The sequence below is a fragment of the Heterocephalus glaber genome, unplaced genomic scaffold, assembly GCF_053883595.1.
Source record: "Heterocephalus glaber isolate CG9 unplaced genomic scaffold, H.glaber_assembly_v1.0 deba00001457, whole genome shotgun sequence".
Classification (NCBI taxonomy): Eukaryota; Metazoa; Chordata; class Mammalia; order Rodentia; family Bathyergidae; genus Heterocephalus; species Heterocephalus glaber.
This window is the reverse complement of record NW_028258305.1, coordinates 40,756,182-40,783,533: the sequence shown is the minus strand read 5'-3', so window position 1 is coordinate 40,783,533 and position 27,352 is coordinate 40,756,182. Positions and strand designations below refer to the sequence as shown.

Below are 27,352 nucleotides of genomic sequence, written 5' to 3'. Positions count from 1 at the left end.
TTCAATCCCCAGTACCAAAAAAAAAAAAAAAATACCCACCACCCAAAGTTGGAAGGGAAGGGGGTTTATTTGGCTTACAGTTCATAGAGGTTTCCGTCTATACTCAGCTGACTTCAAGGCAGGAATGACAAACAGGCATAGGAGAGCAGAAACAACATGGCACGCACAAGGTACCAAAGGTAACAAGAGGGTTTAACAGCGTTTTTCTGCCCCTTTTATCTTATTCAGACTACTGGGATTAGGACAGTGCCAAACCAGTCACTCACATGTAGTGGTTTAGTAACCACGCGCCCTTAACCCCAGCATCACACATTCCAGATTCAACCACCTCTGAAAAAGAAAGTCCCACTTCATCCGCATAAGATTTGTGCGAGACATCTAAACCCAAACCATAACAGGGAAAGATGTCATATTATTTTTCTTCTCCTGATGGGTGTATACATTTTTGGTGGACTCTGTATAATCCTGTTTATTCTTGATGTTATTTTTTGTGCAGTCGGGGTTCTGTTCAGAAGGGCCTTGCCTATGCCTATGACATCAACAGTCTTACCTATTTTATCTTCCAGTAGGTTGTGTTTCTGTTTTAATATTTAGGTATTTGACCCGTTTCAATTTTAGTTAGAGCATGATGAGAGATATGTGTCTAGCTTCAGTCTTCTGCATGCATATATAGCCAGTTTCCCAGCATCATTTGCTAAAGAAGTATGTGTATGTTTTTGGCCACTTTGTCAAAGATCAGATGGCTGAGTATGCCTGTTTCTGCATCCTGTACTCTGTTGCATTGATCCACATGGCTGTTTTTGTGTCAGTTCCATGCAATTTTTCTCATTGTCGCTTTGCAGTATAACTTGAAGTCCAGGATTGTGATGCCCCCTCCTTTGCTCTTGTTGCCCAGGATGTTTTTGCTGTCCTGGGTCTCTTCTGGTTCCGTATGAATCTTAGTGTTGTTGGCTCTAATTCCGTGAGGAATGCTGTTGGTATTTTGATTGAGATTGCATTACGCCTGTGTCATGGCTGTGTCTAGACGTCCCCCCAAAGCCTCACGCGGTCATAGGTGGGGCTTTTCAGAGATGGCTGGATCTAGAGTGTGTGATGCTAGAATCAAAGGTGTGTGATTACTAAATTATCCACTGATTGGTGGGGCATAGCTCTGGGAGTGGATAATGAGAAGGCCCTCCCTGGTTGTGAGTGCTACCTGCCCTAAGGGTGCGCAGCCTGGATAGAATATAAGGGACAGAAAGAGGGCTCCTGTGGTCACTTGTCACTTGCTGCTTGCCTCTGCCGTGCCACCCTGCCTTGGAGCCAGCCAATTTGAACTGAAACCTCTAAAAACTGTGAGCTAAATAAACTTTTACTCCTATATCTTTAGGTGTTGGTTATTTTGTCTCACCAAGAAGAAAAGTAACTAAGACAGCCTGTGTATCAGTTTTGGAAGTACAGCTGTTTTGACGATATTGATTCTGCCTATACAGGAACACACGATATCTTTCCATTTTCTGATGTCCTCTTCAGTCTCCTTTTTCAGAGTACTGTAGCTTTTGTTGTAGAGGTCTTTCAATTCTTTGATTCAGTTAATACCTAAGTATTTAATTTTTCTTGGTGCTTTTTTTTTTTGGTACTGGGGATCGAACTCAGGACCTTGTGCTTGCAAGGCAGCTGCAGTGCCACTGAGCTAAATCCCTGGCCCTTCTCAATGCTAATTTGAATGGTATTGTTTTCCCAGTTTCTTTCTTGGTGAGCTCATTATTGCTCTACAAGAATACTATTGATTTTTGTGGGTTGATTTTGTGTCCCACTACATTGCCAAATTTAGTTATTAATTCTACGCGTCTTTTGGTGGAATTTTTGGGGTCTTCTACATAAAGGATCAAGTCATCTGCAAGTAATGATAATTCAACTTCTTCGTTTCCTATACACATCCCTTCTAGTATTTCTTTCTCTTGACTGACTGCTCTGGTTAGTGTTTAGAGTACTGTATCCAATAAGAATGGTCAGAATGAACATCCTTGTCTTCTTGCAGGTGAAATATGATGCTAGATGTTGATTTTACATAATTGCTTCTATCAGATTGAGATAAAGTTCTTTTATACCTGTTTTCTTCAAGGTTTTTATCATAAATGGATTTTAGGTTTTGTCAAAAGCTTGTTCGGCATCTATTGAGATGGTCATGTGGTCGTGTGACTTTTGCTCTGGCTTTATTGATTTGTGAATGTTGAGCCACCCTTACATCCCTGGGATGAAGCCTACTTGGTCATGATGTGTGATCTTTTTGATGATTTGTTGCATTATATTTGCCAGCATCTTAAGAGAAATTTTGCATCTGTGTTTATTAAAGAGATTAGCATTTAGTCATCTTTTTTAGTCGGGTCCTTTCTGGTTTTGGAATCAGAGTAATGGTAGCTTCCGAGAATGACTTTGGGAGAACTTGAGTGTGGGGCGTATTTGAGTTAGGTCTTCCCTGAAGTCCTTGTAGAATTCAGCAGTGAATCCATCACAGGGTTTGGTGCATATGTGTTTACAGTTGTTGTATCTTCCTGTTGAGTTGTTGTGCCTTTCTTAGTTGTAAGTTTTTTATTATTGCTTCAATTTTATTCTTATTGCATATGTAGATTATTCAGGTTTGGTGATTCACATGTATCTAGGAATCCATCCACTTCTTCTAGATTCCCCAGTTTGTTAGAGTACAGGTTTTCAAAGTAGTTACTAGTAATCTTCCGGAATTGGGTGGTGTCCATTGTGGTCTCACCTTTTTCATTTATAACTGCATGGATTTTGGTCTTTTCTTTCCCTTTTTTGATAAGTTTAGCTAAGCGTTTGTCTATTTTGTTTATTCTTTTAAAAAACAGATCTTCAATTCACTGAATCTTTGTATTGGTTTTTTGTTGTTTTTGTTTTGTTTTGTTTTGTGTTTTTGATACCGGGGATCGAACTCGGGTCCTTGCACTTGAGGGGCAGGCCATGTATTGGGTTTTTTTTCTTTTTGTTGGTCTCAATTTCATTAATTTTCTACCCTGATCTTTATGATTTCCTTCCTTGTACTAGTTTTGGACTTGGATTGTTCTTGTTTTTCTGTGACCTTGAGGTACATCATTAGGTTATTTTTCTGGGCTGGCCCTGTTTTTCTGATGTGAGCATTTAGAGCAATAAACATCCCTCTTAGGATTGCTTTCATTATGTCCCCTAGGTTCTGATATGTTGTACTGGCAATTATCATTTGATTCTAGGAACTATTCTCCCTTAATTTCTTCTATGACCCGTTGATTATTCAAACGTATATTGTTGCACTTGGGAGGCTGAGGCAGGAAGATCTCCCTGAGTTCAAGGCCAGCCTAGGCTACATAGTGAGTTCAAGGCCAGGCTGAACTATATAGCAAGAATCTGTCTCAGATAAAAAGGGAAGGTTTACATTGTTTCATTTCCACGTGTTTGCATAATTTCTGTAGTTTCTTTTGCCATTGATTTCTAGTTTCATTACACAAAGATCTAATAATATGCATGGGATAACTTCGATTCTTTTTTATTTACTTAAGCATGCTTTATGGGCTAGTATGTAGTTTATTTTGGAGAAAGGTTCTTGTGCTACTAAGAAGAATGTGTACGCTGTTGTTGGGTGGAACACTCTGTAGATATTAAGTCCATTTGTTTGAAGGTGTGGTTCAATTCTGAGGTTTTTTCCCTTGATCTTTTATTGGTTGCTCTATTTGTGACAGTGGGGTATTGAGGTCCCCCACTGTAATTATGTTGATGTTTATCTGATCTTTTGTGTCTAGTAGTGTTTGTTTTATGAAGTTAGGTTCACCAGGGTTCAGTACATATGTTTACAATTGTTATGTCTTCCTATTGAATTCTTCCCATAACCAATATGTAGTGACCTTCTTTGTCTCCTCTGGTCAGTTATAGCTTGAAGTCCACTCTGTCTGAAAGTAGACAACTGTTCTTGCTTGTATTCAGGCTCCCATGGATGGAATATTTTTTTTCTATCCTTTGATTTTTAGTCATGAATGTCTTTTTAGATTACACATTTCTTGGATACAGCATACCATTGGGTTTTGTCTTTTGGTCCAGTCTGCCAATCTGTGGGGGTTTTTGTTTTTTGTGTTTTGTTGGTACTGGGGATCAAACTTGGGTCCTTGCGCTTGCCCAGCAGGCGGCAAAACCACTGAGCTAAATCCCCGGTCCTGCCAATCTGTATTGATGACCATTTTTCAAGACTTTACTCCGCAGGATGACCAGTAGCTCCCCTCTCCCCTTGCCAGTGAATGCACAGTGGACCTTATGGTCCTATTATAGGAAGTGATTTAGCAAAGTCCTGAAATGAAGCCTCCTTAAATCTCTTTCCCCTGACTGCAGACTTGGTAGAAGGAGTCAAGGCTCTGTAGAGCAGGCTTTTCCCAGGGCCACATCTTGTTCTGATCTGAAGATAGGGTTTTTGGCTAACCTGGAAGATTACATGCTATGGCCCAGTCAGCCTTTTTCTCTTGATAAGTCACCATGTGCCAAAGATGAGGGTAGAAACTTGGGGACAGGGACCTGCTACTGCAGCCCTTGGGACAGTGCCGGCCCCCTCTGGTAGTTACCTGCTATGCAAAGAGCTCTTGGTAACAGGTGTGTTATCATTAAGAGTTTTCTTGGGCTGTGCTTCTGTTGTCATTGGAGGTTGCTGGTCCACACAAAGGCAAATGCCCAGGCAAATGCTGTATGTACCTCTGCCCAGCAGTTGGCCTGCTTTGACCCCAGCCCCAAGTCAACCCCCAATTCAAAAGGCGATCAGAAGTTAGACCAGTTGATAAATTCAACACGTGGGTTTAGGAGAAAGGTTTGGTTCAGTACAAACCCTAGAGCAGACCCCATGCTCATGCCACTCCAGCTGGCCCAGCTCTCAGAGGACATTTGGGCCAGGAGCGGGCGCTCCACTCAGCCCCCTTCCAAACACGACCAGGTTTTGGTGAAAACCAGCTTCCCCTTGGGGGACAGATGAAAGATAGGGGCTCTTCCTTCCTAAATGAGCCAGGGAAAAGGGATTAGAGGATGAAGAAGCCGTTGAAGGAGTCTTTGCTTAGGACCTGGGTGCCACCTACTGGCCGTGTTTAGCTCCATATACAGGGCCAAACCCAGGACAGAAAAATGTAAAGGGCACTCGTCTTCCCAGCATGACAAGGGATAAGGAAAGGGGAGGCCTGCTTTCTTTGTGAAGCTCCAGCAGGGGTGACAGGCTCCTTGCAGAGACCCATAGGTGCCTTGGATGACTCCTGAGCCAAGATGGATCCCAAGCAGAGCAGAGAGCTGCTCAGGACTCGTCCAAGGACAAACCTGAACCAGTCCTCTGTGTGACAAAGGCTCTGGACCTAGTATTAACTAAAAACCACATAGGGTGACAGCATGATTGATTACTGGGCCCTGAAAGGGGCACTTTTTTTTCCATTCCCTTCTGTAGGCAGTTGCCACTTTGGATACAATTTTGGGTCTTTTGTGGTACTAGGGTTGAAACGCAGGGCCTTGCACATGCTAGACAGGAGCTCTAGCACTGTGAGCTACACCCTCGGCCCTGCACTGCTGCACTTAAGGACCTAGGTTCAGAGTGATCAGAGGAGTGGGAATTGCCCTTTCATCCTCAGGCCCTGGCAGAACTGGGAGTTTGGGCCAAGCTGAGAAGACCTGCACATTTTTCAAGTAGCTATGTAGCTCTTGGTGACTCCTGATAGCAGGGTATTCAGCTGTGTTCTAAACTCCAGGAAAAAAAGATTTTTCTTGGTACCAAGGAGGATGCTGGCTTAAACCCTCCTCCAGGGAAGTGACAAAACATCCCAATCTCCCAGCCTATGCCACTGCAACACAGGCCTGTGAATCTCAGCTAAGCACCAGATGAGGGCTGTGTACCAGAATCACCTTGGGTATTAAAAAAAAAACTCTGTGGGGCCAGCAATTTTAGCTCAGTGGCGCTGCACCTGCCTCACAAGCACAAGCTGCTGAGTTTGATCCCTGGTACCAGAAAAAAACAACTACTACTTACCACACACACACACAGGCTTCTCCAAAGTGAGGAAACCATGGAATTTGTGGAGTGGGCCTAAGCCATCAGTAAATCTAGCCCTGTGGAACCCCAAGAGGGCTGCCCTCAAAAACCAGAGCGCACATTTGGAGTAGGAGTATTGCCTCCACTTTTTTCAGTAGTCAGCCTTTGAAACCGTAACCATTAAACAGAACAGAGTCCCTAATGGGCTCAGGAATTCCCAAGGCCAAGCTAAGAACACCCTACTCCCTCAGAACCACCTCTGGCCAGCCCAGATCCTCTGAGGCCCAGAATAGTACCATCACAGCTGACCAGGACTCATGCAGCCCCAGGGGCCAGAGACAGAATGGCCCCAGGGCCTCGTGGAGAATCTGTGAGCCTGTGGAAAGTTCCCCATAGTCCTTTGGACCAGTTGCCAGAGCAGCTCATGCCCACACACAGCCAGCCCCGGTTGGCCTCCACAGACCAGGCAGTCTGACCACTCCCACACAGGAGCGTTCAGATCCACCTCCCTGGTCTGCATGCTCCCTCCCTCCTGACTTGCCCTCGCACTTATTTGCACCCCATTTGGGGGCATTTGGGGGCATTTGGCTCTACTATTCTCACATCTTCTCCCCAGGGAGACTCTAAATTCATTAGGGGTGGGGCAAATCTTTTCAATTCCTCACAGTTCATAGCAAAATAAATACTCATGGAAATAAAATACACTTTCCTTGACTCTTCCCATTGTACTTTCTTAGAAGCTCAGTCTCCACCCATCCCAGTCCACTCCCACTGCTGGTACTTTGAGTCCCCTAGAAGCTCAGAAATGCTTTCTAATGCCAGAATCTGCCATTCCCTTCCACCAACCTGCTTAAGTGGTTACTGTTCACTGAGGATTGGTCTGGATCCCAAAGAAAAACAAAACAGCCTGGCTGCTGAAGAGCTCACAGTCAGGTGGAAGGGACGGGCACATAGATGATTTCACAAGAATGTGACAAGGCCGGGGATTTAGTGTCTGCTGCGCAAGCGCAAGGACTGGAGTTCGATCCCCGGTACCAAAAAAAAAAAAAAAGCTCAAGGTCCTGAGTTTGATCCCTGGCACCACAACAAAAAAAAAAAAAAACAAGAATTTGACGAGTGCCTTGTTGAGCCATGTCAGGGTGCTATAGACAGAGGAGGGGCATGAATCCTACACAGGGCTTCACAAAATTTTTCCTAGAGAGGATTCTGAAGCCAAGTCCTACAGGTGAGGTAGATGTGGGGGACCTAGACCAGATGGTGAGGAAAGATAAATCAGAAAGACAGAGGACACAAAGAGGTGCCACTCAGTCACTCAACAACGTTTCTGAACTCTGTGCTGTGACAAACCCACTCTCGGCTTCTAGGCACTTCCTGACGGGGTGGGGGGTGGCTGGCGGGTGGATGACAAGTCTGGTGGCAAGTGTGAGGGTTGGGGTACAGGGCAGTGGACACAAAGCCATTGTCTAAAAAGCTCAAGTGCAGTCAAAAATCTACTCTGGGAAATTTCTGAAATTGCCAGGTCCTGAGTCTCCAGAAGCTCCCAGGACAATAATGTTTGTTTTTCTTGGTTTCTGAGCCCTGCCTGGGCTCCCTTTCCCTGAGCAGCAAAGGACAAGGTTTATTTTTTAAAGGATGAAGGACTAGGGATAAATAAGAGGGTTTTATCTCATGGTTTTTATTTAGAAAAGCTCATTTAAGTTAAATGTCCGTATAAGGAGGTCCCCTAGGTGAACATGCATAGAGTCAAGGCCGGGGGTGGGACAATGATAGCACCCAGCGGGTGCCAAACTGCACCCCCCACCCAAGCAGTGCCTGTGCCTGCAGAGCCACCGCGCCTCTTGGTCAAAGGGAGATCCTGATTCAGTAGGTCTCGGCTATAGCACAAGAATTGGATGGAATTTCCAACAAGCTGGTACTCAGCCCCATTGCTGCTGGTGCAGGGCCCACAGTTTGAGAACCACTGCAGCAGTGAATGGGGCACCTTGGGGTGGGCACAGTCCCGACTCGGGGGAGTGGGGAGAGAAGGCTGGAGAGCTGGGGTCTGCTCCGGATTGGATAAGTGGTAGGGTGGGGCCACATTAAAGCAGCAGCTGCCTAAGGGACAGGGAAGTGTGCTGGGCATATTCTTACTTCATAGAGACCCTGCAGATTAAACTGGGGAAACAGTATTCACTCCAGAAATATGGCTCTCACAGTTCCAGAATACATAGTCCTTTTGGCCTGTCCTCTTCCCCTGTTTCTGATAAGGACCTACTTACGAGAAATAGTTCCCAGGGCCGAGGATTTAGCTCAGTGGCTGCTGCCTGCCTCGCAAGCGCAAGGTCCTGAGTTCGATCCCCAGTCCAAAAAAAAAATAGTTCCCTCTTCTCAACAGTGCTAAACAGCAGCTGACCTTTGGCCTCTGTAAGGGTGTGGGTAGGGAGGCACTCACAGCTGCTGTCCAGATGGGGCCACCTCTGCTCAGCACCACCTGTTGGTTGCAAGGCAGGCACACAGGTCCAGAGTTGCCAAAAGAGGCCGGAAATCCCACACTGTTTGTATGAAACATCCCAATTTTAAAATATTGGGCACTGTCTCAAATTTCCCACATTATGGGTGCTATGCAGTTCGAGCCTGCAAGGCAAATTCAGTCACAGCGTCTTATGGGCTTAGAGCTGGGTTGTGGGTGGCCAGGCCTGCTTTCAGACAAACAACAGTTGGGGATGGAGTGGAGGAGGGAGGGGCTGAAGGCTGGAAGACCTTTTAGGAGGTTCCTGGTGGCTTTGGCTAAAGAAAAAGTAAGCCCAAGGGTGGGCAGAGCCCAGCATATTGAGGAGGGGGAGTTGAGGTGGGAACAGATAGCTGTTTGTAGGAACAAGAGCCAACTGGCTGCGGTGACCCCACATGTTTCTAACTCAGGTGAATGGAGTCAGTGGTGACATTGACTTCGATAATGGATACAGGAGCAAATGCATGGTTTTTGGTTTTTTGGTTTTTTTGTACCTGGGATCGAACTCAGGACTTTGCACTTGAGAGGCAGGCTGCAGCATCACTGAGCTAAATCCCAGGCCCGCAAATGCATGTTTTAAGAGTTTCTGGACAAGTAGAATTTAGGTGCCTCCGGGGCAGCCAGTGGGCTGTAGGACGCAGGAACAGGGAGTCTGAAGTCAGAGGAGAAGCAAAGGTTAGTTGGCTTCTGGAAGACAAATCTGATCAGGTTACTAGTCACTTTAAAGTCCTTTGCTGGCTTCACACTGACACACACACACACACACACACACACACACATACACACACCCGCCTGCTGGGGGGAAATCCAGACTACTCCTCATGGCAAACAAAGCCCTTCCAGATCTGGCCCTGCCAACCCCATTGTACCACACCCCAATGTAGAGCCTGTTCCCTAGGCCTGCTGGACGAGCCACTCAGAGTCCCGGAATAGCCCATGCCTTTGTTCTTACTACTCCTCGGCCTACAGTGCCCTCTACCCCATCCTTTGTATGTCTGGGAAATTCCATCCCCTTTTAGGCTCCAAAATGTCTGCTTGGAAGCCCTCACTGACCCTGCCAAGCTGAAGAGATCACGCCCTTGTTTGTGCACCTTTGAACTTTCTGTGCTTCTCTTTTCTTTTTTTTTTTTTTTTGGCACCAGGGATTGAACTCGGGTCCTTGCCCTTGCACAGCAGGTGGTGAAACCACTGAGCTAAATCCCCGGCCCTTCTGTGCTTCTCTTAAGGCCCTGTCTCCCACTGCTGGGGAGATTTGCCTGTCCAAACTCCAGGGAAGCAGAGACTGTCTGTTAATTAACTCTGTATCACCAGCTCTTAGACATGCATAGCACATGGTAGACGCTAGTTAAATGTGTAAAGAATGACCACAGGCCCCTTCTCTTGGAGAGTGAACGGCAGGACTGGTCTGAGGGCAAGGCAGCTCTTTCCCAGGGCCGCCGGCCCCTCCTCTCCTTGCCTCTCCTGCTGACCTCACCTCTCTCCTTTCTGTGCAGCTGGGGAATGGCCGTCAATGTGTACTCCACATCTGTGACCAGTGAAAATCTGAGTCGCCATGATATGCTTGCATGGGTCAATGACTCCCTGCACCTCAACTACACCAAGATAGAACAGCTCTGTTCAGGTAGGAGGCTGTGACCCGGGAGTGGCCCTGCTGGAGGGCAGGGAAGGGAAGGCCGGAAGGCAGAACAGCAAAGCGGGGAAGGCACTTGTAAAGCATGGAGGAGAGCTGGGGAGACCACAGCAGTCACACCACCGGGAGCAGAAGTCAGGGAGCGGGGCAGGGAAAGTGGGGTATCGAGAGCCATTACAGGCAGAAGCTGCAGAGTAACAGCACGAGCGCCAATGTAGCCACTCTGGGTCCAACTTTCAGCGCCTCATCTGCCTGCTGCAGCCCTGGACAAGTCACTGCATCTCTCTAGATAGCAGTTTGCCCATCTATATGATGGAAATGCTCTTACCTACTTACTGTGCCCATTGTAGTTACTAGGATACGGTATGCATCGGTAAATACTAACTGTGCTTACTCTTGGAAAGCTAGGGGAGTGTGGTGATGTCTGGTCTGAAAGTAGGATTGGGCCAGCCCCAGAATAAGGAGAGGAGAGAGATCCAGGTTGTGGAAGAGACCAGCAAAGGGCCTAGGGAGTGAGAGCGGCTGGGACCTGCCTCAGTCAGCTGTACCTCTCCACAGGGGCAGCCTACTGCCAGTTCATGGACATGCTCTTCCCTGGCTGTGTGCACTTGAGGAAGGTCAAGTTCCAGGCCAAACTAGAACACGAATACATCCACAACTTCAAGGTGCTGCAAGCAGCTTTCAAGAAGATGGGGGTTGACAAAGTAGGTGCCTGCACCCCGGGGGCCCTGAGGAGCTGTGCCCCTGGGGAAGAAGATGGCCTGACAACCAGGGTGCTGGGCTGCTTGGGTTGTTCTGCATACATCTCTCCCCGCCCACCCCAACTCCAAAGGGATCGCTCCCCCAGCTCAAGGCACATCCCATCTGACCAACATTCCCTTCCCTCTCCTCCACCGACCCACCTGCCCTGATACAGGTTCAATGTCCTGCTCGTGTTGTGTCTCTCCATAGGGCCCAAGAAAAGTCTCTTGGCTCATTCTCCTGCCTTGACGGTCCCAGGGCTGTTGGTCCTGAGCCTCCAGCCCACATGTGGGCAGCAGGACCAAGGGAAGCGTGCCCACGCAGTTCCTCCTGTACCTGCAGGACCCGTGGCAGGGCTGGCCCACCTGCCTGCCGCCCGCCTGCTCTGGGGCCATGGGAGGGGGCAGGTGGTGAAGGTGGGCAGTGCTGCAGCCAGGGCCTGCTTTCCTGAGGGCAGTGCCCCTCTCACAGAGGAGGGCGGGCCTCCGCAGCAGGTGGCTAAAGTGCTGTGCTTGTGTGGTCTATTTCAGATCATTCCTGTAGAGAAATTAGTGAAAGGAAAATTCCAAGATAATTTTGAGTTTATTCAGTGGTTTAAGAAATTCTTTGACGCAAACTATGATGGAAAGGATTACAACCCTCTGCTGGCGCGGCAGGGCCAGGACGTAGCACCACCTCCTAACCCAGGTGATCAGATCTTCAACAAATCCAAGAAACTCATTGGCACAGCAGGTAATGTGCCCGAGCCGGGGGAGGGGCTTGAGGGCCGGGCCGGCAGGGCTGTCCACCCTGGAGCGCCCCCTGGGCCACCGGCCTGGCCCTGCCACCCTGGAGGAGACTGTTATCACGGAGTTCAGATGACGCCGCCTGCTGCCCACTTAGGCTGGGGAGTCCCCATGGGGGCTGAGAGGGCTCCAAAAATTGCTCTGTGAGGAGAGCCACTTGCACATGGCAGCTGCGGCCCAGGGCACTTCTTCTCATAGCATGAGCTCACCTGTTTGCCTCAAGATAATGGGGCAGCAAGGTGGCAAGTTTCCTCCGTCCAGGACCATCAGGCCACGGGCCTGGTGCCAGCCCCACAGCCCTTTCTTGCCCCTGCCCCCTGGATAACCAGGGGCAGGAGTTTGCCAAGCGTGACCCTATTCTCCCCTAACTCAAATCCTTGAGATGAGTCTTGAGCATTGAGTCTGTCCAGTGTTGGAGGGACAGGGAAAGAAGCAATGGGGCTTTTGGGGGACAGCAGGGTTGGGGAGGGGAAGGGAGAGGAGCAGCCCCAGCCCGCGTCTGACCCGTCATAGCAGAGCCACCTCCTCCATTTTGCACTGCTGTCCCGCCTGGGCCTGTCCCCACTCACCTGCTTGCTTGGCATTAGAAGCACCCGCTCTGTCAAGAGAGGTGCAGCGCTAGAAAGCAAGTGGCCACAGCATGCAGGCTGCGTGTGCAGAGGAAGAGCTGAGGTCCCCGCAGCACTGACAGAGCCCATCCTGCAACGGACCCGGAGGGGCAGGCCCAAGCGTCACGGGGAGGGCGTTGGGCGGGGGTTTCTGCTGGGGAGACCTGTGCCAGCTGCTTTTCCTCGGGCTCTAGCTGTCGATAAAAGAGCCCTGATCCCCACTTCCCCACACTCGCTGCCCCACCCTCCCTCAGGCAGTTCTCTCGGTGCCCCAACCCCTCACTTCCCTCAGTTCCCCGTGGTCACTGCTGTCCCAGGCTTGCCAGGTCTGCCTCGCTGCTGTAGTGTCATGTGTGGCCAGGCCTGAGGCCTCCATGGAGATGCCCTTCCCAAGGGCGAGCGTCTGCCTGTCGCATGGGCCTGCCCGCAGTCCTCACACCGGACGGTCTCCAGCCATAGGAGTTCCAGCTTTATCTGACTCTTCTCCTCTGGGCAGTTCCACAGAGGACGTCCCCCACAGGCCCCAAGAATATGCAGACTTCTGGCCGACTGAGCAACGTGGCCCCACCCTGCATCCTCCGGAAGAATCCCCCATCAGCCCGAAATGGCGGCCAGGAGACTGATGCCCAAATTCTTGAACTCAACCAACAGGTAAAGGGGATGGGTAAGGGTGACCCTGCCACAAAGTCTAAGGCATCTTGGGGAATCCGCCGGGACAGAGGAGAGCACAGGGGAGTCTGAAGCAGGGACATCCGGCTCAAACCCTGCCTTCTGCCCGAGCAGCTCCTAGACTTGAAGCTGACTGTGGATGGCCTGGAAAAGGAGCGTGACTTCTACTTCAGCAAACTGCGTGACATAGAACTCATCTGCCAGGAGCACGAAAGTGAAAACAGCCCAGTTATCGCGGGCATCATCGGCATCCTCTATGCCACTGAGGTGAGCATCCCTTTCCCAGCCCATGGCCCCCTCTGGCCCGGCCCTACATCCACAGCAAGCCGGGACCCGAAAGGACCCTGGGGAGCATGTTCAGGTGAGAAGAGAGGTGACATCACTGTCCCGGGGTGCACGCAGCCACTGGCAGGGAAAGGGCCCTGGGCTCCTGGCCCCGTCCGATGCCCTCCGCCTGACCCAGCCTGCTGGCTCACCGCTCCCCTCTCCCTTCTCCTCCAGGAAGGGTTTGCACCCCCTGAGGACGATGAGATTGAAGAACACCAACAGGAAGACCAGGACGAGTACTGAGTGCGGTGCCAGCCCTGGCTGACTGCACGGCTTCCTTCCGTGCCTCCCCTCCCTGTGCCCACCCCACATTACAGTCCTTTCCTTCAGCCAGTCGGCCGGCCGGGTGCTTTGAGTCAGTGCCGCAGCATTGGGGAGCTGGGTGAGGGGCTCGGGAGGATGGGCCAGGAGAGCAGGCAGAGGCCCCATCCCAGCACCCCCAACAGTGGCACTTGCCCAGGGGGCGGGACCCCTGCCCACTCCCCACCAGTATTTATTTCCGTTGTCTCTACGCTGTGTCAGCCAACACTTCCCAGGGTGCTGCTGCCACCCGCCCAGCCAGCCACCTGCTCCCTGAGAGCCAGCAGCTGTATATTTGACAAAGTCATTGGTATATTTTTACTTACTGGATTGTCCTTGCACTTTACCTGTTATTTTCCAGGGCCGACAGCGAGCTTGGGGCAGCAGGTCTGGCTTGGCTCCGTTCCCCACACCAAGGTTGGGGCAGGACTCACCAATTCTTATTTATTTTGTCTCTTGACTTCCCCATAGTTGAGGGGAAGGCCGATGTCAGGAGGGGAAGGGGGCTGAGGAGGCAGTGCTGGGGGCCCAAGCATCAGGGAGAGGGAGGGGAGCATGCGCGGGACAGAAGTGACCTCCTGGCACTGGGCTCACCCACCCCACACCCCGCCCAGCACCACCCCAAGGCCCCAGCCGCCCCTCCTGCAGCCAGACTGCCTGCCCCACTGTCTGCCCACCTCCCCACCCCTGCCCCTCGGCATCAGCCTGCATATGTGTTCACTTTTATTTAAATAAACTTGTGTGGTAAAAGTTCCACGTCTCCCTCAGTTAAGCCACAGCTGGTCTCGGGGCTCGTCACCTGTCCTCCCCGGCGCTGAGCTGATGGTTGTGCAACCGTCGCTGTCATCAGAAACCACTGCTGGCGCTGGGTGACACAGCCCTTGGCTCCACACCTGTGACAGGATTCTCAGGGAATACGAGGGGCCCCAACCCCCTCCCTGAGGAGGAACAAGGTCTGGGGCCATGGCTGGGACAGTGGCAGTCTGGAAAGTAGCTGGGGTGCCATGGGGAGGACGGGGACTGGCCGAGAGGTGCTTGTTCCAGTCTCCTTTCCGCAGTGCGACTGCATGCTGGCCCCACCCTGTCAAAGCTCACACACCTCACAGAGTGTTCACACAGTGCTGCTGCTGGGGACAGGGTTCACATGACAGCAAAGCCTGGGAAGGCACAAAGAGCAAGCAGCCTTGAGAGCTGAAGCCCAAAGGACGGCAGTGTCCAAGTAGCTCCTTCTATAGAACAAGTCTCTCATGGAAACAGGAAGCCTTCCAGGCCTCCGTGTCATCATCACAGCACCACATTCTCAGGGTGGACCTGGCAAAGGGCCATGATAGCCATGGCTCTGAAACTCAGCACGGACCATGAGCACCTCGGGGTCACCTAGGCCACTCTTCATTTCCCAATGAAGGTTGAGCCCCGCAGGTACCATGACTTGCTCAGGCTGATAGAAACCTGTACTACAATTCCAACCTCTAGGCTCAGGGTTCAGTGCACTTCCCAGAAACTACAGAGGTGGGACCTCAGAGTGCTCCTCTAGCTACAAGGTAGCCCTGACAGTTGTCTCCTCCCCATCCTTAGGGTGACTGAGATCCACAGGGGCTACGTCTCTTCCATGGCCGGGCCCCTGGCCCACCTTCTACACCTCCATTTTCTCTGTGATTCCAGATACAAGCCTTACATAGGTGACCACAGTGCTCATTCCTCATGGATTTCACCTCCCTTTGACTCCCATCCCCACATAGGTGGATACCAGTGGCCTTGTTCTGTTTTACTCCAACAAGTTCCTTGTCCTACTTTCATTTATCCTGATTTCTAATTCCCTTGCTTAATATTAAAAGATGTCCCCTCCATTGTTCCAGGTAAATACCATAAAAAGATAAGGGAGGGGGCCAGAGATTTAGCTCAGTGGTTCTGGCACCTGCCTTGCAAGGGCAAGGTCCCGAGTTCAATCCCCGGTTCAAAAAAAAAAAGATAAGGGAGTCATTCTGCATTGCCCAATGTTCATCTTCAGGCCAAGTGACCCTGATGGCAAAGTATATGTGGCAGGCAGAATAATGCTTCCTCCAAGGATGTCCATGTCATAGTCCTGTGAGTATGTGAGGTTATACAGCAAAGGGGAATTAAGGTTGCAAGTGGAATTTAGCCTGTTATTCAGCAGATCTTAAAGTGGGGAGAGTATCCTGAATTATCTGTGAGGGCCCAGTGTAATCACAAGCATCCATAAGGGTAGAGGACGATACAAGAAGTCAGAGTGATATGTGAGAGTCACTCAACCAGCTGTTTCTGGCTTTGAAAATGGAGCCACAGCTGGGCATGGTGGCACATGCCTATAGTCCCAGCACTGGGGATGCAGAGGCAGGAGGATCACAAAGAGTTCAAGGCTAACCTGGGCTACATAGTTTAGGGCCAGCCTGAACTACATAGCAAGACACTGTCTCCAAAAAACCAAACAAACAAAAAAGGGAGCCACAAGCCAAAGAATACAAGTAGCCTTGAGAAGCTGAGAAAGACAAGGAAATGCATTCTCCCAGAGCCTCCAAGGGGTGCACAACCCTAGAGACACCTTGATTTTAGTCCAGTGAGATGCAAGTTCTGCCCTCCAGAACTCTAAATAAATATGTATTATTTTAAGCCACTAGGTGCGCAGCAATTTGTTACAGAAGCTAGCGGGAACTAATAATCACAGAGGCAAACAGTGCTCAGAGAGACCCCTCTTCTTGCCCCCATGCTGGACACCGACCTGACCCATCTTTTGGGTCTTCAACCCTCAGGGAAACACCTAGCCACGCCCACTACCGTGGCTAATGTCTAAGGTTGCACTTCGAATACCCAAAGCTGGGGGATGGAAGTCCCCTCCTCAAGCCTTCCCAGCACCTCATATTAAGTATATCATTAACACTTAATACGAATGTATAACACATATAATACGAATGTAAATTTCTATTTGGTCATGTCTTCCTCATGAGCAAGTGAGGTGTATCTCTGGCTCTACCTAGCACAGGGCCTGTCTCAGAGCAGGTGCCCAGGAAATGCTGCTGGATCGTACGTGAATGGCTCCTGTCCCCTACATTCCATGTTACTGCAGATAACCTGCCAGGCTATTCCAGTGACGGATGGGAAAGAAAGCCCCTCCCCGTGCCCCAGCCTCCGTCATGAAGCAGCCCCACCTCTGCCCCCATGGAGAGGCAGCTCTGTGTCCCTCCTGAAAACAGCCTCTTCTGTGATCAGACACAGGATACAGCGAGGGGTCGAAGGAGAGGAATTTGGGGGTCACTGAGTAAAGCTAAACCAATAATCTGGGAAACACTGATTAATGATTGGCTCAAATACTGTATGATCCTTGGCAAAAGCATTCCACTTCGGAGATCCTGAAGGCCAGGTCAGACGTGGTCAGGCTTAATGGGGCTGAGAATGGGTCATTTCTCACTGCTTTCCTCCTCTTCGGCCCATTCTTTACACAGCCCCTTTTGCCTTCCCAAAACAGTCGATCATGCCTATTTCCTGGGCCTGGAAGATAAAGTCCAGATTGGGCAGGCAAGACCCTTGGCATATGGGCTCAGATCCCTTTCCAACCTCATCACCTCCAAAATCCCCTTAAGCACTGGCACACTTCCCGATTCCTACCCTCTTAGCCTTGGCTTAAATTAATGGACTCAGCCAGGGGCCAGGGATTTAGCTCAGTGGCACCACACCTGCCTCAAAAGCGCAAGGTCCTGAGTTCAATCCCCAGTACAAAAAAAAAGTTAATGGACTCAGCCCCATTCAGTGGAGCATGGTGCCTTTAGTCCAGCTGCTCAGGAGAGGCAGGAAGATAATTTCAGCCCAGCAGTTCAAGACCTGCCTGAACAACATAGTGAGACTCACTTAATCTTAACAATAATAATATAATAGTCTCATACAATTGGAGTGTTCCACTCACCAGTGTAAAGTTCCCCCATTGCTCAGGACCCATCTCAACTGCCATCTCCTTTAGAAAGCTTCTGCCCTAATCTCCTTCCGAAGGACTTATCAGTCCCTCCGCGGCACTTTCTGTATGAATTTGAACTCTAGTATAGGTAAAAGATCTACTTTATAACTCAGAATGACAGGTATGAATCTCAACATAAATGAACGCAAAATAGCACATGGCTTGGTCCTCCCCTGCTGGGAGCTGCAAGGCTCCCGGGGCTTAGGTGGCACTAAAGGAACTGCGAGGGATCCCATCAGGATGGTGGGCGGCTGAGCAGTAACCTGCCTGCCCGGTTTCTGGGCTCAGGGTCTCTCCACCACTGCCCCGCCACATCTGGAACCTGGGATGGGCACCGTCTGCAGCCAGAGCTGTTTCCCGTGCTGTCCCGGGGTTTGCTCGGCCTCCCACGGAAGGGATCCCATTAGAGCCCGCCTCTCCACGTGGTCCCCTCTCAGCACTGTGCCTCTCCCCTCAGGACCGTCCTCTTTCCTGTCCTTTCGCAATAAAAATTTTATTGCCCACCAAAGCTAAAGTTCAATCACAGCAACAGAAATACCGGCACTTTCCTAGAATGAAAGAAGCATTTAATCTTCAAACTCTCCCCAGCTGAGAACTGCTTCCATTCCATCCTGCTAATGCCGTAGGAAAGTCAAGGAAAATGGAAACAGTACATTTCCAAGTCAGCAGACGCAGCGGCCTCGGCGCAGCAGGTTCCGGGCGGGATCTGGGTCCCGGCGGGCCGGGGCGGGTTGAGCGCGGCGCCCCGCGGATACTACGGGTCCCAGAATCCCCCGCGCGGAGGGGGTGGGGCGGCGGTGGGGAGACGTGGCAGTGCGCGGTCCGCACCGACCGGAAAGCGGGAGGTGGCGGGGCGGAGGGTCGGAGCCATGGCTGCCAAGGCAGCGGGCGAGGGCCGCTGGGAGGTGGTGAAGAAGGGACGGCGGCCTGGGGCCGGCGGCGGTGGGCGCGGCGGCCGGGACCGCCGGGCGCTCGGGGAGGCGAACGGAATGTGGAAATACGACCTGACCCGTAAGTACCCGTCCGCCGCCGCCCACCCGGCCCTGCCTGGGCAGAGGCGAGCGCGCTAGATGGCCTCCCTCACCGCACCGATGGGTAAACTGAGGTCCGGCATAAACGACATCGCGGGTCAGAAGGGAATGGAACGCTGCTCTCCCGCTGCTCGGGCCGCTGCGCTCAGCCGTCCCACCTGTCCCGGCCCTAGCTGGACCCGGGCAGGTGTCTGAGCGCGAACTGAGGCATGCTGGATCCTGGACAGTGCCCAGTCCTTAAGCGACCAGCAGGTCGGGGAGGGACGGGCAGAAGGCCCGGCCGTGGGAGAAATGGCCCAGCACACTGGGATCCACCAGGAGTTCGTCTCAGTGGCAGCTGTGCCCTCAGCCTCCCGGGGAATGGAGAAAGCTTGCCACTTGTTGATTATAGAGTTGACACTTCGGAACCAGTAGGAATTGGGGTGGAACCGATATGGAAAAAAACCTGTCCTCCCAGAATGATAGCCATCCACCAAAGAAGCCAGTCCTCTGTATCCACACCTCTATTAGTTCCCACATTCTTTGGTTTGTGAAATAAAGAACTGCCCTGTCCCTGTGCGAGAGCCGTGGCCCTGTGATGACTGAAAGCAGCCACCATGAGAGCTCCCTGCCCTGTTCCTAAGTAGCCTACAAGACGGGGCTTTGAGCCAGGAATGGTGTGTCACATGCCTATAATCCCAGCACTGGGGAAGCTGAGCCAGGAGGATCCTCGGGAGTTCAAAGCCAGCCTTGCAGATGAATTTGGTGACAAAGAGGGAGGAAGGGCCCACTATTCTTGTGAGTCCTTGGGGACGTAAGGATAGCCCCCTCTTTCTCTGCCTGTCTTTACCCTAGCTCCAATCCAGACCACAAGCACCCTTTATGAGCGGGGCTTTGAGAAAATCATGAAGCGACAGAATAAGGAACAGGTTCCGCCTCCTGCTGTGGAGCCTAAGAAGCCAGCAAATAAGAAGCAGCCAAAGAAGGTGGCAACCGTCACCAGCCACAGCCAGAAGCAGGGCTGCTTCCGTACCCTGGAGGAGGCGCTGAAAGCGGTGAGTGTGCCTAGACTTGAGGCATGGAAAGATCAGGGGCTTCAGGACCAAAGAAGATGAGGTGGGAGGAGACACAGCTGAGGCACCTGTGGGATTTGGGACACTTCAATTGAAAAGATCAGGAAAAGGTGGAAACCCCAACAGAGCAGAATGTTTGCACTTAGAGCAGAATGGGAATAGAAAATGCAGAGGGAAACATAGGTTTGTTGAGAAGAAAGTGTTGAAGATCCAGGGACATGAGGGAGGGGTCAGAAAAGCTGGTTGTGTTTCCACGGGAGCAGTGGCCTTTCATCAGCCATCTTGTCCTTTGTTTTTCCCCTTGAACATGTGATGGTCCTACAAACATAGGCCCAAGAGAACAGCATTCTCAGCTGTCCTGTTCTGTATTTTCTCAAGGTCTGGATACAGTAAAATTGTTGCTTTCTACATACTTCCCTTAAAAACAGAAACCCTTGGTTCTTCTACCACCACTCATTGAGCTGTTTCCCCTCACCTCCCCCATTTCCCTTCCGGCTGCTCACAACTCACCATGGAGGTGTGTCTCTGGCAGCTGGATGTGGCGGCTCTGCAGAAGGAACTGGACAAGAGCCAGAGCGTGTTCACTGGGAACCCTTCCGTGTGGTTGAAGGACCTGGCGAGCTATCTCAACTACAAGCTCCAGGCTCCTCGGAGTGAACCCACACTCAGCCATCATCCTCATGGTTAGTTTTCCCACCTCCCTCAGCTCAAACGAGGGCAAGGAAATTGTAAAAGGGGTGTGTGTTCCTAATAGCCCATTGCCTCTCGCTGTCCTGGTTTATACTTCATGGCTATGCGTGGGCCTGGGACTTCCTTGGAAGAGGGAGGATGCCAGCGTTAGTGCGGGGTCGGGGGGGGGGGGCTCTCCCTCCACTCAAACTGTCAGGGACACCTGGTGCTGGGCTCATGCGGAGGCCAATGGCCCCAGATTATCCCTACAGTCTGGTGAGCCGGGAGCTTCGTGGGATTGTCCGAGGCCTCCTGACGAAGGCAGCAACATCTCTGGAGCTCTTTTTTGACCACTGTCTATTCATGATGCTGCAAGAGCTGGATAAGACGCCAGGTAAGGGGAGCCCATGGAGAATCAGGTCTTGGGGGCCTACTCCTGTTTCCCTGCCTCCTGCAGAGAAATATGCTCATCTCAATACTCTCTGGAAAGGGAAGAAGAGGTCAGGACTCATTGGCAGGAGTTCTAGGGTCCCAGCTGCCAAAAAAAGGAAACATCGGGTTAGGGATGCCAAGTAGTGTGAATAGGTCTAAGAACATGAATTACTTTAGGGGAGTCACTACACGGTTACCGCATCTGTATCCAGGCCATTCTGCAGGACAAGCCCAAGATTGTCACCACAAACCTGGGCAAGGTGAGCCATGAATGTGATGGTGGGGACCCAATGACTAGGACTGGGGAGGCTGGGAAGAATCTACACGGTTGGACCCAGTCCGGGGAAGAGAGGAGACTGTAACACCAGGAGTTCGACATAATACTGTTAGCTCTTGCTGTGCGCCTGCTTTGCATATATGTGAGGCATGGACTCCTGTTCGCATTTCGTCTGGGAAGACGGCCACAGTGGGGCTTCATAGCTTTTCCAGGCTGGTCCACCAGTAGGTGGTAGAGTGCAGTGACGCCCATGCTCTGAATGACAGCCCCGTGCTGCTGTCGTGCCCCACTGCCACTCAGCCTGCCCCTCCTGTTCCACTCGACGTCACTCTTCCCACTTGGCTCTGAGGTGCTCCAGAGCTCTGCCCTCCCTGCTTGTCTCCTCAGTTCCTGGAACTGTTGAGGTCCCACCAGAGCCGCCCAGCAAAGTGCCTGACCATCATGTGGGCCGTGGGGCAAGCAGGTTTTGCCAGCCTCACTGAGGGATTGAAAGGTACGAAGGAAGTGGGAGTAAGGGAATGATCCCAGAGCCAGGACACTCCCCTTTGATGTCCCCTGCCGACAGGCCTGAGGCTTCCTCCCTGACTTCTGTCTGCAGTGTGGCTGGGGATCATGCTGCCTGTGCTGGGCATCAAGTCTCTGTCTTCCTTTGCCATCGCATACCTGGATCGGCTGCTCCAGTGAGTAATGGGGGACAGCGAGGGGAAAGCCCAGGGTGTCCGCACGAGGCTGTTTCGGCAGAAAGGGCTACAAGGAAAATCAGACCCAGCTCCTCCCACCTCCGAATGTGACGGTGAGGAAGGAAGGGGACGGGGCACTGTTTATGCCCTGCTTCCTGTATGTGCGCTGGGCTAGGGTCACGGCCAAAACAGCTGGCCTGGGTGCCGATCTCCAGCAAGCCTGATTCTTCCTTCCCCCATAGGATGCACCCCAACCTTACCAGGGGCTTTGGCACCATTGGCCCCAAGGACTTATTCCCACTCCTGGACTTCGCCTATATGCCCAACAACTCCCTGACACCCAGGTAGGACTGTCCCTGAGTGCACCTGCTGGGAAGGGTCCTCATTGCAAGGTCAGGCCCTGTATGCCCCTTCCCTCTCCCCCTCCCACCTGGATCTGGATTGCAGCCTAGAAGTCCAAGATGGGTTTCAAGGGATCATTGGACCCTTGATGTAAATGAATCCTTGAGTGTGATTGGCATCCGGGCATTTTCTTAGGGAGAAGGTCCATGACTCTCATCCGATTTTCTAAGGGGCCTCTCAGTAAAAAGCCTTCAAGAGGCCCTCAGGGACTCTCCCATGAGGCAGGGCATAGGCCCGAGGCAGGAAGAGGGTGCAACTCCCCCTGCGGCCGGGATGGGCCTCTTCATCCCTCCCAGCCTGCAGGAGCAGCTGCGTCAGCTCTACCCCCGACTGAAGGTGCTGGCATTTGGAGCGAAGCCAGAATCCACCCTGCACATCTACTTCCCTTCCTTCCTGTCCAGAGTCACCCCCAGCTGTCCCTGTGAGATGAAGAAAGAGGTGAGGAGCTGGTGGCTGACTTCTTTCCCTGGCGCCCCTTAGCTCCCTCCCGTAGCACGCTGCCCTGCTCACTCCTGCTCTGCCCTCAGGAGTGGCGCCTGAAGGGCACCACATGCAGGCCTGGGGGCCTCTGGTGCCCTGTCACTCGTGGACGTGTAGTCCTAAGCTGGCACTCTTAACACAGAGCCCCTCCCGCTTGGCGGCCTCTCAGCTTTTGGGTCCTGATGCTCTTTCTCTGTCCTTGGGGTGGACGGTTACCCTGGTGGCCTCTGTACTTGCCCTCTCCACCAGTACCAAGCCTTCAGCAGCCTCTCCTGTTCCCTGGGCAGCTCCTGGGCAGCCTGATCCAGTGCCTGACTGTGGACCCCCTCAGCACCAACGTCTGGAGGCAGCTCTACCCCAAGCACCTATCCCAGTCCAGGCAGGTGGGGGTGGGGTCACCAGCCTCTGCCCTACACAGACAGAGCAGCTCCTGTGTCCCAGCCTGAGGCTGGCCATCCCTGTCCTAGAAGCAGAGGGCACCTTGGTGCCTGTTCTGTGAGCTCCAGCCTCTCAGTTTGAGTGGGAGCATTGCCCAGAGGGTCTCTAGGGGCGGGGGTGGAGGGCTGTGGGCTCATGGAGGACAGGGACGGGAGGGTAGGAGGGCCGAGCGAGTAGGTTGCCTGATGGAGGGCTGTACTTCCCCACAGCCTGCTGCTGGAGCACCTGCTCAGGTCCTGGGAGCAGATCCCCAAGAAGGTGAGGAGCTGGAGGACAGGCAGGCTGGGCTTCGGCCGGGCTCTGGGCTCCTGCCCCTCGGCCGCTGTCCTCCCTTCCCTGCAAGCTGGGTCTGGAAATGAAGCAGGGCGGAGGCTCCGGATCCCCTCCCAGGTAGGGTCTCGTGTTCTCAACCCAGCTTCTGGTGTCCTACAGATGCACGTGTCTTTGGAAGAAACCATTCAGTCCTTCAAGCTTACCAACCAGGAGCTGCTGAAGAGGGGCAGCGGGAACACCCAGCAAGTGGCCACCTGTGACACAGCCTGTGAGGTGTGACACCCAGCCTCTGCAACCCGTGTAGGGCCCTGCATCTGTCTCACTCTCCTGGCCTGGGCCAGGGTCACAGCCCTGCCCCACCTCTGTGGAGCCCCTGCCGCCTCAGGATTGGCCTGCAGGCTTGACCCGCTCCCTAGAAGGCCCGGCTCCAGCCTCCCTCTCCCTTCTGACCACCTCCCTGCCAGGACTCACTGTGGCAGGTTCAGCCCCCCGCCCCCCTGGCACTGAGAATTGAACCCAGGTCCTTTGCTGCATCCCTGTCCCTTTTTAAAAGACTTCTGAGACAGTCTCTCCAAGTCACTTATTTGCCCAGGCTGGTCTCAAAGTTGGAATCCTCCTGCCTCAGTCTCCCAGAGTCCCAGAATTACAAGTATGCACCACTGGGCCTGGCTCTCGGGGCCCCTCTCACCACAGCTCTTCCCTTCCTGACCAGGGCTTGCTGCAGCAGGCCCGGGGGCCACAGCCACTCTGGACCTGGCTGCTGCTGTTGCTGCCTGTCCTTGCTGTGGGTCTCCTGTGCCGCGACGTCTGGTCACATGGCTCCTTCCAGGGTAAGCAGTGATGGCAGCCACAGAGGGGAGCAGAGGGGGTCACAGAGGTGTAACCCACACCCCCAACACTCATGTTCGCCTGCTGAGTTCTCAGGGCCACAGAGTAGACACTGTTGAGATGGGCTTTTCTATCCACAGATAGCATGAGACCCACAGATTGGACTGTTAACTTTGTAGCACAGAAATGCTTGCGTATTCGTGATACCATGCAAGAAGGTGTTGCCTCCGCCTAACTCCCAGAGCAGTGGAGGCTCAGAAAGACTTTGCAGTTAGCACAAGATCACAACTAGTAAGCTGAGGGTAGACTCTAGAATCTGAAGCTTCCAGACACCTAAGTCCAGGACTCCACCTGTGCCCTGTTCCTCCTGCTTACCTGGCCAGGAGGAGGCACTCAGCCCCCAGGCCCTCATGCCTCTCCGGAGCCTGCCGTGGACAGACCAAGCTGGCTCTGTGACCCGTGAGCATGCACACTTCTGCCCTCCGCCCTGTGCCTCCCGGGAACCTGCATGTCTGTCTCCCAAGTCTCTGCACCCTCACCCCAGCTCATCAGAGCCTCCTTCCTCAGCCTCCTTCACCGGCCGGGTGCTGCAGTCGTCTGGTCTCTTGCCTGCTGGCCAGCAAGTGTGTGCCAAGCTCCACTCTTCCGGCCTGCAGGCCTACAGGTGAGCTGCCCCCAGGCAGGAGAGGAGGGGTGTGAGCGCAAAGGCTTGGTGTGTAGACATCTGCAGTCAGCAGGAAGTGCTTGTGGTTACCCTTCCCCGTGGCCTCCCTTTTCCTGGCTCTTTGGTAGCCGAGCTGCCTGGAGGAATCTCAGAGCCCTCCCTTCTACCCTATGACCTCTCTACAGCTGGTTAGAAGAGACATTGCCAGCCTGCAGCTCCTACCTGCTTACTGTGGTGTCGCCCAGCTTGCAACTGGCCTGGGCCCACACCAATTCCACAGTCAGCTTCCTTTCTGCCCACTGTGCCTCCCACCTGGCCTGGTTCAGTGACAGCCTCTCCAGTGTCTCTCAGAGGGTAAGCCGGAAATGGAGTCGGAGAAGGCTGGTCTCCCACATGGATGAAATCCCAAGGGCTTAGGCACGCTGACCCAGCCATCCCCTGTGGTCTACTTGCAGATCCAGCTCCCTGATGCTCTGCACCAGGGGCTGCATTACCTGAGGGAGCTGCTCCTGCTTCTGTACCACAGTGTGCTGCTGCCCGCCTGGCACCTGCTGCTTGAGGGCCTGGCCCGGGCCCAGGAGCACTGCCACGAGGTGTGCAGGTAAGGCCTTCACCCAGAGCTCTGGTACAGTGGGTCCCCTCTGTGGCCTCACTCCCTGTCCCCAGGGCCAGGCTTCATGTTCAGTCTCATGCCACACTGCCCCTCACCCACCCCAGCCACTCTGGGTGAGGCTTGTGGGTCTATGCTGCAGTCCTACACACACCCCTCCCCTTAAAATGTCCTGCTTTTCTCCCAGAGGTGAGGTGACCTGGGATTGCATGAAGATACAGCTCAGCGAGGCTGCCCACTGGACCTGGCTCTGCCTACAGGACATCACAGTGGCTTTCTTGGACTGGGCACTCACCATGATATCCCAGCAATAGGCCCTGCTGCCCAGGCATGGGTCCCTGTCCTAGGCAAGCCAGCTGAGACTGTGGGGGATGAAGGGTGCAGCTCTCTGTTATTTGGTACCTGAGTTCCATCTCTATCCCAGTTCTTCCATTGTGAGTGGGCGGTTGGCCAGAGGTCTCAGCCTCCCACCCACAAGTCCACTGGATACTTCTCAGGCCCAGGTGTGCGGCTCCCAGCCTCGGTGCTACGGCAGCAGCCTCTCTCAAGTCCTCTTTTGCCTCCTGCTCTCCACTTCCCTCTGTCTCATTCCTGAAGCCCCAGCAGCTCATCTCCAAAACGATGAGACTCAGCAGATTTATTAGCCACCTCTTCTAATTCTTGGTCATAAATTTAGCCACAGCAGAAAAAGGAAGGGACCTCCAGAAGGATCCAGCACAACAGTGGCCAACAGCAGCTTCCCCTCTACCCTTCTGCCTGACTGGACATAGGTCCAGGTGGAAATGCAATACCTCAAACACCCAGGACAGGCCCTGCAGGGACCTCGCTGTCCCCCTCCGTCAAGAGGCCTGCTTCAACTCCCCTTTGCCCTCAGGAGGGCCCTGCCGAAAGGCCCCAATGTCCACCTGGAGAGCACAGCCCGTCACTGTCCTCAGGCCACCAGAGCCCCCATCAGCCTGCTGGGGCCTGGAGTCAGCATATGGCAGGGGTGGGGGGTCTGAGTGGAATAAAGGGCACAGATTGGATTCCTAGCTTGCCTCTGCATCCTGTCCAGTTCCCATGGCTGTGGGACAGGATGCAGAGTGGACCGGAGCCCTCCTGGGGTCATAGGCCCGGGTACAGTTGAGCTGCTGGCAGGGAAACCCACATCCATCATTCAAAACCGGATACCTTCTGCTCCCCTAATTATCACTTAAAACTGGTTTGTGTTCCAAGATTTGCCTGGAGAGCTGGAGTGTTTTGTTTTGTTTTTTGAGACAGGGTCTTACCATGTGTTCCAGGCTGGCCTTCAGCTTTGTAGCCCAGGCTGTCCTCAAACTCGTGGTGATCCTCCTGCCTCAGCCTTCCAGGTGCTGGGATTATAGGCATGCACCATCACACCTGGCAGCTTGAATGTCTTACGATTGAAAAGCAGGGGCCAGGAGTCTTCTAAGGGAATTCTTGGCCAGACCTTAATTTAATGGTTCATTTTATAAGGCAGTAAGTAAAAGAACTCCCAGGAGACACGAGTCCAGGGCTTGTCACCCTGCCCTTAGTTTTGGATTGAGACAGAAGTAGTAACTGCTGTCGTTTCAGTTCTCACCCCAGTTTTCCCTCCTGGAATGTCTCAAGTAAGCAGTGCCATGCGCTGCTACCCGGCTCCCTCAGAAACCCATGGCAAAAAGCAGAGCCTGTGGCCTGTTACCACTTTCCCCTCCTGGCATCCGCCGAAACACCCCATTTCCAGCAGCAAGATTAGAGACATCTTGGCCCAAAGTAAGACTGTGAAGCCTGGCATCTGATGCTTTTTTTGTTTGTGTTTTGAAACAAGCTCTCACTTTGTAGTTCAGGCTGACCTCAAATTCAGTGATCCTCCTGCCTCAGCCTCCTGAGTGCTGGGATTACAGGTGCAATTTAAGCCCAGCCTGGACAATTTAGTGAGGTCTGTCTCAAAAGAAAAATAGGGGTAAGGATGCAGCTCAGTGCAAAGGCCCTAGGTTCAATTTCTAATA

At 52.6% G+C, this 27,352-nt stretch overlaps 2 protein-coding genes across 6 annotated transcripts in view; both read left to right on the top strand.

Annotated features, from left to right (window-relative positions):
- Window positions 1-14,314, top strand: part of Mapre3 (microtubule associated protein RP/EB family member 3) — a 73,368-nt gene extending 59,054 nt beyond the window's left edge. For 2 of the 4 annotated variants that reach the window (XM_013070125.2, XM_087216550.1), the window contains exons 2-7: window positions 9,995-10,122; window positions 10,690-10,835; window positions 11,403-11,559; window positions 12,762-12,916; window positions 13,049-13,201; window positions 13,436-14,314. In XM_013070125.2, the coding sequence (XP_012925579.1) occupies window positions 10,002-10,122; window positions 10,690-10,835; window positions 11,403-11,559; window positions 12,762-12,916; window positions 13,049-13,201; window positions 13,436-13,504 (801 nt within the window). In that variant the 5' untranslated portion in view covers window positions 9,995-10,001 and the 3' untranslated portion in view covers window positions 13,505-14,314. Of the gene's footprint in view, window positions 1-9,994; window positions 10,123-10,689; window positions 10,836-11,402; window positions 11,605-12,761; window positions 12,917-13,048; window positions 13,202-13,435 lie in introns of all 4 variants that reach the window. The other 2 variants (XM_004839155.4, XM_087216552.1) reach the window with 1 other exon arrangement.
- A 3,715-nt stretch (window positions 14,315-18,029) lies between these two features.
- On the top strand, window positions 18,030-26,575 carry Tmem214 (transmembrane protein 214). Of its 2 annotated transcripts, none has more exons than XM_004839158.4 (17): window positions 18,030-18,217; window positions 19,391-19,590; window positions 20,141-20,291; window positions 20,537-20,671; window positions 20,887-20,969; window positions 21,374-21,479; window positions 21,585-21,666; window positions 21,909-22,010; window positions 22,365-22,506; window positions 22,836-22,927; window positions 23,196-23,244; window positions 23,419-23,532; window positions 23,972-24,089; window positions 24,655-24,751; window positions 24,937-25,105; window positions 25,207-25,352; window positions 25,549-26,575. In XM_004839158.4, exons 1-17 carry the CDS (start codon window positions 18,166-18,168, stop codon window positions 25,673-25,675), a joined length of 1,965 nt encoding a protein of 654 aa, XP_004839215.2. In that variant the 5' UTR covers window positions 18,030-18,165; the 3' UTR covers window positions 25,676-26,575. The 2 variants fall into 2 exon arrangements, with proteins under 2 accessions (XP_004839215.2, XP_004839214.2); XM_004839157.4 differs by lacking the exon at window positions 18,030-18,217 and adding an exon at window positions 18,344-18,536.
- The last annotated feature ends 777 nt before the right edge of the window (window positions 26,576-27,352 follow it).

Bases quoted from the DNA above. Each gene is read 5' to 3' on its own strand.
- Tmem214 (XM_004839157.4), top strand. From the start codon at position 18,395: ATGGCTGCCAAGGCAGCGGGCGAGGGCCGCTGGGAGGTGGTGAAGAAG. The intron at 20,292-20,536 runs GTTAGTTTTCCC...CAATGGCCCCAG, and splicing joins ACTCAGCCATCATCCTCATG to ATTATCCCTACAGTCTGGTG. The intron at 24,090-24,654 runs GTAAGCAGTGAT...CTCCTTCCTCAG, and splicing joins GTCACATGGCTCCTTCCAGG to CCTCCTTCACCGGCCGGGTG.